Raw genomic sequence first — 9,066 nt, 5'->3', positions numbered from 1 at the left:
CTCTCTCTCTCTCTCTCTCTCTCACTCATATATATTATGAGGACTCTGCATGCTTCCCTATAACGTAAACATGATCTTCTGGAGTGGCCAGCATTTTTCAAGTGGGGGCCATGGCCCCCGCTAACCCTCCCTTCGGGGTCACCACTGACAGAGAAGCAATCTAAGACTTCCTAGCTCTGTATCTCGCCATACCATAAGGCCCAACAAATCATATATTTTTACATCATGGATTGCCAAACAAAACAACTGAAGCTTTTTCAGCGTCTGTTTCTACGATCTGAGTATTATAAATCTAGCGCTCTGTGGCTCCAGTCACTGATCTGAGGTGCTGTTTTTGCTATAATCCTGGATGCAGGGCATGTACTTAATGGCTTTTACATAAAATATTTTCCTGCTTGTTAAGCACTGTGTTGGATTTTACAAAATTTATGGACTTCAGAGAAACATTAAAATGGAGCTACTTTGAAATCAAAGACTCCATAGCAACCCAGAATAAAAGGACGTGAAAAGGTTACAACTCCTTAGTGTTAAAGATCAGCTAATTAAAATAAATCACTTAGCGGTAAAATGGGCAGGTCCTTTTCTACTTAGCAGTTAAAAATCACCACTGAAAGTTTTGGTTTTGGATTACTTTTCTTATTTTTTATTATTTTGAAAAGGTCTTTTTAAAATTAATTACTTTGTTGAAAATTTTTGGCTATTTTTCAGTTAAAATTGGAACTTACCTTTTTTCCAGCTAAAACTACTGTTTTATTTCATTTTAATTCAGATAGTTTAGGTTTTGTGGTATAATGAATTTTGTTTAATTATTATTTTATAACAGGTTGCTTTATTCTGTTTTCTTTGTTTTTATTTTACCTTTTCATCTTTGTATTTTTTATTTTAGATTTATAACATTTGAGTTTTTTTATTTCATTTTTTAATTTATTTTGCACTGAGTATCGGAAAATTAACAAAACAAACAACGAAAATTGCGAGAATAAAGTGATAATATTACAACTTTATTCTCATCTTAACTATTTTTGTTTTAATTATTTTTAATTTTATTGCATCTTGTATTTTTATTTATTTTTTATTTTCTTCCACGGTCCTGATATTATAAATTAATAATAACAATAAAAACTAAACTCAAATTCAGGGCCAGGGTAGGGAAATAAAAAAGTAAAATGATGAGAATAAAGTAAAAAAATAAAATATAATAATAATAATAATAATAATAATAATAATAATAATAATAATAATAATATGATAAAGTCTATAATACTATGACTTTTTTATTTTTTTAGTATAACATTTTTTAGATTATATTTTATTTTTGTTTTATTTTTATGTTTGGATTTTTATTACATTCATCATACTGTATGAGTTTGACCTCTGCCAAATTGGTCTGAAAATGACTTCATGCCTTTGTGTGCTGTTTAAAGAAACGACTAGATTTCTTTAATAAACATATTTTTGTTTATTATATGTTGAAGAAACTACGTCTTCAGAACTAGGTGACACTTTTAAAATGTACTGAAAGCTCTGAATACAAACTAACTTTGATTGAAGATTACAAATCATCCATAATTACATGAGGTAACTTGTAAACAGCTGTACTCATAATGCAGTGGCCCAGAGTGGGAATTAGCATTCATAATTTGTTTGCCACTCTTGTTGCCCAGGTACATCTGCACCAGAGAGTCCCAGAAAATTTGACTGCAGGTCCCGAGAGAAGGAGACATTTTCCTGCTGGTGGGAGCCAGGCTCTGACGGAGGGCTGCCGACTGAATATCGCCTCTTCTACACGCAAGAACGGTCAGTTTATTCTACATATTTTGACCTTTTTGTCTTGAATCAGCGGGTCACAGTTCAGACAGACGATGGGAAAAAGGGGAGTGGCATATGGCACAGTTTCTCAGTTGGGGTTTATGCGCTCTGTATATTTTGTTTGTTTTAGCCACAAGGCCACCAGATGGCCCTTAGAGTTCCCGATAAGTTTATCAGCTACAATGATGGGAGTAAGACACATTTTTAGTTGCTCCATAAACACGCTGATGGAAAACGACAAAGTCCTTCTGTGGGTAAAAAGGGAGCACATATTTCATTGGTGAAGGAGTTCACGTCCTCATCTAAAACCCTGAACTCACCTGTGAGAGCTTCAGCTGCTCTGACCTCACATTAATATTAGTAATTGTAGCTTAAAGGGGAACTATTATGCAAAATTCACATTTTGCATGTGTTTGTACTTGCATTTGGGTCTCTACTGCTTCTAAAAGCAGCACAAATGCTTAAAAAAAAACACCCAGCCAGTTTTGGGCAATAAATTAATGGTGTTTGGTGTCTGGAAAATGATTATCTCAAAAATCTCTAGAATGTAGCTTCACAAATCAGCAGGCACTGCCCCTCACCTAGCAACCCAAGTGGAGCCCAGCCTGTTACCTAGCAACCCCAGAAAACCCCAGCCCTTCACCTAGCAAGTTTGGCCAGCTGGTTTTGTTGTTTATTTAACATTTAGAAACCACTTGTTGCATTGTTATTGGTTGTGCAGGAGGCGCTTCTTCGTCTTTTCAAAGACGGTTGTCTGTTTGCAGCCATTTTTATGAAATGTAAATTCATAAATGTAAGGCGTGGCCAGCAGCAGCTTATTTGGATATTTTTTTTTACAATTAGTTTTTATGATGGAATCCACACTTTCTTTTCAACAGGAGTCTTTTCTTTCTGTCGCCACATGCTTGGCGGATTGCTGCAAAAATCAATGACTTGATATAGTTAACTGGGTTTCCTTAGATAGCCTTTTATAACCTTTTATATTGACTGAAGTGGAGGGCACTGTATTATACAGGATCAAATCTGAGTGTAAAGCTGAATTTTAAATCTGTAAATGATTGGTTTGCTCTGATTTTATAGTTCTGGATTTGAATTGCACCTGTTTATTTTGCAAAGTGCCTGTAAGATTATGCTATTTAGATAGAGATTACGGCAGCTTGTTAGCCACATTTTAAGATATTTGATCATCTGCAAAAATGATCTTATCACAAAACCCACTTTGAAACTATTGAGTAATTGTCCATAATAAATGTCTAATTGCATATCGACTGTAGACACAACGACTTCACAATTTCCCTCATTTATGATAATAATAGGTAAATTTCTAACAGTCCAGACTGTCTTCTGCTCCTGCTAAGTGGTTTTCATTTCTTTGCTTGATATTCTTAAAGCCTACAGATGTTTTGCATCTTTTCTGTGTTGTTTACAGTATAGCTCAAAACTATTGACACATATTATCTCTTTAAATTTGCTCAAAGGTCTTTATGACATTAAAATAAGATTTTTTCATCCTGGTTATTAGACAAAAAGTCTCTGTTAATTTGACTTAGTTCCCATTTAGAGAATCTATTTCCTTTAAAACAATTTGTTTTGTTTTTATGCTCAGTTTTATCTAAAAACTATTTATTTTGCATACAAAAGTTAGACAGCTCAGTTCTTGTAGTGATTACACCATTTTTTCAAAATTGCATAATCATTTCTCATTCAAACAGCTCACTGGTTGCTATGGTAACTATACTGGTTGCCATAGCTGGTTGCTCACTGGTTGCTATGGTTGCTATAGCAGGATTCATTGTATACCAATGAATGTCAGGGGAATCAGCTTTTTCACTAAACAAAATGAATTTGAAGAATAAATAAATGAGTTTTGATAAACTTCACCCATAGTATTGTTAAAATAAAACCGTTACACTTGATTACTGTGACTTTGAATCAGTCTTTGCTTTCACGGTTGGTTCAGACTTTTAGTTGGGTCTTATAAACCTGAATATGTCACCCGCTGTTCTTGTTTCACTCCACTGGCTGCCTTTCTGTGTGTTTTTTTTAACTTTTGTTAAATTTTAATAATATTTTCTTCATTTTTGCCTCGCCTTGCCTTGCTGATTTCTCCTGAACTGCAAAAACACAAAATTTTATTTTTGGTCTAGTTTCTCATGCAAATATCTTAGTACATTTGAAATAAGACCAAACTAAGTTACAAGTAGGACGTTGTAAAAGATTTGTGTTTAGCTGTACTGATGCTTATAAATGAAGCATCTAATCGTTTATAGATTAGACGTTCTCTTCTTTAAGTTTTTACAGCAGCGTTTTGCTTCCACTTTCTGCCCAGTAAAGGTCTGGTTTTCCTGTTTTACAGCTTGAGAGAAGTCCGTGAGTGTCCGGACTACGTCTCTGCTGGAGCAAACTCATGTTTCTTTGATAAGAAGCACACTTCCATCTGGGCTGAGTACACCATGACGGTGGTGGCTACAAATGCCTTGGGGAATGCCTCAGAAGAGTTCCGGATAACGGATGTGATGGAATATGGTAAGTCGAGACCCCAAGGCTGCAACCTGTGGCTCTTATTAACTTTGGCAAAAACATAAATATTTAGCAATTTCTAAAAATGAAAGAGTAATAAACAAATGCAGATTAGCAGATTTTTTAAAAAGCTAGTAGAGTCAGGAATATTTTTTAAGTAATTTTTTTGTCTCTAGAATGCAAATTTTTTTTTAAAACAAATTACATAAAATGTAAAAGTTAGTGTTCATTTCCTTTTATGAAAAAGTTTGATATTAAAAAAAAATAAAAGTAGTTTTCCTTTCATTTAAAAATAAAAAACATCGTTTAATAGATATTTTAAAAATTGCTATCTTGTTTTAAAGGGTCATGTAGTTTTGGGGGCTCTAAACAACTTTGTTCAGCTATACCGAAGGCAGACTACTGACCCCTGACCCCTGACTTAGACAGAATAAAGGAAACAGGCAAAAAACTAAATATTCAGTGACTGTCAGAAATTGACATAAATTCATCCAGCATTAATTTGATATAGGTTTTGAGTTCTTAAAGTGTGATTTCAAAAGTTTTTTTCTAAATGAAATTAGCATACTGCAAAAAATAAAAGAAATTAAAAACTTGTATACAATGAAAAAATGTTTGTTTGGACCAACATTAAAAATTACTCTAACTTGTTACAGCTAATTTTGCTCAAGGTAAAATTCAAAGTTGAATAATTGTGAAGTCAGAGCAAAACTAGCTAAAACAGATTGGAGTAACTCTTTTTAAGTTGGGTCAAAGAAACACTTTTTTCAGTGTAGACTGGAACTGATGGAGGGAGGTTTTGGTTTGTGAAGCGCATTGCAGTAATCCAGATGAGACGGAAAAAAACATGAATTAAGAGAAACAAAAGGACAAAGTTTGGCAACATTTTGCAAATGGTAGAAACAGAATCGAATTGGAGACTTGATATGATTTTTGAACATAAAATATAAGTCAAAGGTTATCCCAACGTTTCTAACAGAAGATGTAGCCAAATAATGAAGAGACTCAAATATCTGCTTTATCTTTACAGTTATGTTTTCTGGTGCAAACATGATTTAGTTTTTTCTTTATTTAATGTAATGTAATATGAATATACTGTATTTAGGTAGCACATCTAACTAAATGATTCATTTCCTCTAAGCTCAATAAAATAATTAAGTGTAACATAGAAAGACAAATGAACATACATTTTACAAACTCTTAAAAATGTAACTGAAGGCTTCATTGAGTCCTTCATTGAAAATATTTATTTAAAATTAATTTAAGCAAGCATGGCAGATTAACAATGTAATATTTACAGCTGCTGCAAATGGGGCTGTAAAATTTCCACAACAAATAAAACATGCACTACGTAATCATATCACTAAGGACAAATACACGACTGAATAAACATACAGTCAACTGAAATTAAGAAGGACAATGGGCTACCAGTCTGAATAACAACGTCTATCCACAAATATTCCCATAACATGAGCTTTAAATTCCACCTTGGAGGTAAAGAAAATCCGGTTTTAGGGCTTTTATTGTTTATTCAGGTCCAGCAGACTGAAACAATAAACAAACGTATTGCAGGGTAAGTTTTTGAAACCGTTATGATAATCAAGTTCACAAATCGAGTGTTGCACGTAGAAGATAACTGTGCAACAGTTTACAGACATGGTGATGACAGACGAAAGAGATTTTTGTTTCAACAAATTCATTTTGTGATAAGTGTGTAATAAGTTAAGGGAGGAACATGGAGTTCTCAATGGAGCATTTGTTACAATAAAGAGAGGATGTTCATGCTGTTCTGTGAATGATGTCAACATGATCTAAAATTAGATTGTATAAAGTTAAAAACTATGCAATTTACATAAGAGTAAAATGGAAATCAGATGGTTTCCCATGTTTTTATCAGAGTTCTCAATAACCTTGATAGTTTTCCTTATAAGGAAAACTATCAAGGTTATTGATAGTTGTATATTATTGTATAATATTGTATATTATTATACATCTTTTTTTAGAGTGTAGGGTTGGATAATATGGCTGAAAGACACGTCGATAATTATTTATTGATCAGTTTTTTGTTTTAAAGATCTGAAATACTGCGAAACTGGTTGTGTGACCTTCACTGTATTATACATAGTTTGCTTTCCAATCATTAATTAATCTACAAATGATCAAGTATACACTCAAGGACTGCTGTGTTGTGAATTTTAGGCAATAAAATGTTTATTTTCACATTTAAAAACGGAAATGAACTACTCAATTATTAGCCTATTTTAATGTGTTGTGCATATTGTATTAAAAAGGCTGAAGTGGTTGAATGGAAAATCTGAAGAATGTGACATTTTATTATGATTAATCATTCAGATAATCAATTACTTGATTAATCGTTAGTTGTAGCCCTACATCTTACCAAAAATAATCTGCATTCTGTTGTTAAGAGAGAGTATATAACTAATCTATATATTTCTGAAAAAAAAAAGTTTAAAATGGTAATACAAGGTGAACTGTAGTGAAGTAAAAGTTTATTGGTTTTTATTGAAAGTTTATGACTCTAGTAACATTAAATCCTTATTATTGTTCTCACGTTGTGATGTCTTTGTCTATAAAAGGTAAAATCATAGAGTCCTTTTTAAGAATATCCCTGGAATATTATGAATCTAAAAAGTAAAATGTCAGTTCAGGAAACAAACACAGTTGACCTTCACTATGAGTTTGTGCAGAAAGAAATCAACACAGTTGAGAATTATCTTTATATAGCGAGCTAATGATTGGCTCGGTTTTATTGGCTGCCCTGCCGTCTTGAGCGCAGGGAGGAATGGAAAAGTACTGAGACGAGTGAACGGCAACAAAGAAAAGTAGAACAGAATGAGGTAGAACAGGTTCAAGCCCTCGACATGTTGTGTACAATCACAGATCAGATTTCACAGCCGTTGTTTGGTTATAAAGGCGGCTCATGTCAATTCTGTCCCAAGAGAGCTAATAGTTACGCTATTTAGGTAGATTTTATTTTTTATTTTCTGCACTGAATCCATGTCCAAAGAAATCACCCAGTTAGTGAAAAGAACCAATTTAATGTCAGCACAAATCCAGCTGTTCTGTGAAGGTCTAAGAATTTTTTTAGACAAATAATAGCATCATGAAGACCAAGTAGAGGTCCGCATCTTAGTGGGAAAATTTGTTTTACACAACTTTAAGTGCAGTTTTATACTGCAAAAACAAAAAATCTTACCAAGTAGTTTTGGTCTAGTTTTTACTGCACATATCTAACAACAAATAAGACAAAACTAACTTCAAAATAATTTTTCAGTAAGTTATAGGAGCTAGTTTCAAAGATGCAGTTTACTTTCATTAAAAACATATTTGTTAAAACTGTCATCATGTTGTGACTGGTATGAGACAGGTAATCGGTGAAAAGATAAAGCTGCTCCACTTCCTCCTGGAGCTACAACTGCCGACCAAAAACAACCAATCACAACCAGGAGGAGGGTCTTAGCGCTGTCAATCATGTTCTTATTGCTAAATATAATGATGGAGAAACAACTTGCCATTACAGAAAAATATTTAATCTGCCATCATCTGTGATTATGCTAACTAGCCTGAGCATTCATGCTATGCTAGCTGCAGCATAGCGTGAATAGCTAGGAGGGAGTTTGGCACGGGGGACATAAGCGCCACACAAGATTGTGATAGACAGCATTAAGACTCGCCTCTTTGCTCTGATTGGTTGTTTCTAGTTAGCACTGGAAGAAAACAGAGAGCTCAACTTTGTTTATTTTTTTGTCTCATACCAAACTGTCACCACATCAACAAATATGTAAACAAATATATTTTTTTATGAAAGTTACATAAGTCAATAATTTCTTAATATTGATGAAAAACTATTTGTTCCAGATTATTGGCAGATTATTTAACTTATAATATGGGGAAAATGTCTTGTTAAAATAATCTGCTGGTAGAACTACTACTTTTTCATCATTACTAAGGAATTATTGACTCTTATATTATCCTGAAAAGTTATTTGCCAGCTATTTTTGTCTTGCAGAAGAAACTAGACCAAAATTAGTCGGTAGGATTTTGTGTTTTTGCAGTGTATGCTGATGCAGAGATTGTTGTGCTAATATTTGTCCTTCCTCCTATTAGTCCCCCTTTCCTGTATTTCTCTGATTCTGAGTAAGCTCAGATTTGGTCAATACTTGATGTGTTAGTCTTTATCATAGCTCAGATCTAAGACACTGACTAAACTTATCCCATTAAGTTTAATATTAGATTTTCTTTTCTAATGGGTAGAGAGGCAGTAAACTTAATGCAGTTATTGACTTTGTTCCTTGTTTTTCTTTGGCCGACAGTGAAGCCCGACCCTCCTGTAAATGTCACAGTGGTGGTGAACAGCAGCGCTCCCAGTCCATTTCTTGAAATAAGATGGAAAAGTCCTCCAGACGTGGACGTCAGAACCGGATGGGTCACCCTAAAATATGAGCTGAGGGTTAAACAAAACGACAGTAAGGAGTGGAAGGTGAGTGTTTTATGTGAGAAACTGCAAACCGGACCGTTTAAAACTGAGAGGCTTCTGTACGTTCCTTAGTTTCCCAAAGAATTGGCCCTCAAGGTGAAGGTCCGCCATCTGTCTCACAATCATTTACAGACAAATTGGTCTCTGGGTTGAACTAAAATCACCCCAGCAAGTTATAACCAAATATTGTTGAACTTTTATCTTTCTTACGTCAGTCTTGTTGCCTTCAGCTTCAGAAT

General features: G+C 33.9%; 1 protein-coding gene across 1 annotated transcript in view; it reads left to right on the top strand.

Annotated features, from left to right (window-relative positions):
* prlrb (prolactin receptor b) overlaps nt 1-9,066 on the top strand; it is a 20,261-nt gene that overhangs the window by 5,885 nt on the left and 5,310 nt on the right. Inside the window, exons 3-5 of the mRNA XM_007557861.2 lie at nt 1,665-1,797; nt 4,166-4,335; nt 8,664-8,830. Coding sequence (XP_007557923.1) covers nt 1,665-1,797; nt 4,166-4,335; nt 8,664-8,830 — 470 coding nt within the window. The remainder of the gene's footprint in view (nt 1-1,664; nt 1,798-4,165; nt 4,336-8,663; nt 8,831-9,066) is intronic.

The sequence above is a fragment of the Poecilia formosa genome, unplaced genomic scaffold, assembly GCF_000485575.1.
Source record: "Poecilia formosa unplaced genomic scaffold, Poecilia_formosa-5.1.2 Scaffold92, whole genome shotgun sequence".
Classification (NCBI taxonomy): Eukaryota; Metazoa; Chordata; class Actinopteri; order Cyprinodontiformes; family Poeciliidae; genus Poecilia; species Poecilia formosa.
This window is presented reverse-complemented; position numbering and strand designations above follow the sequence as displayed.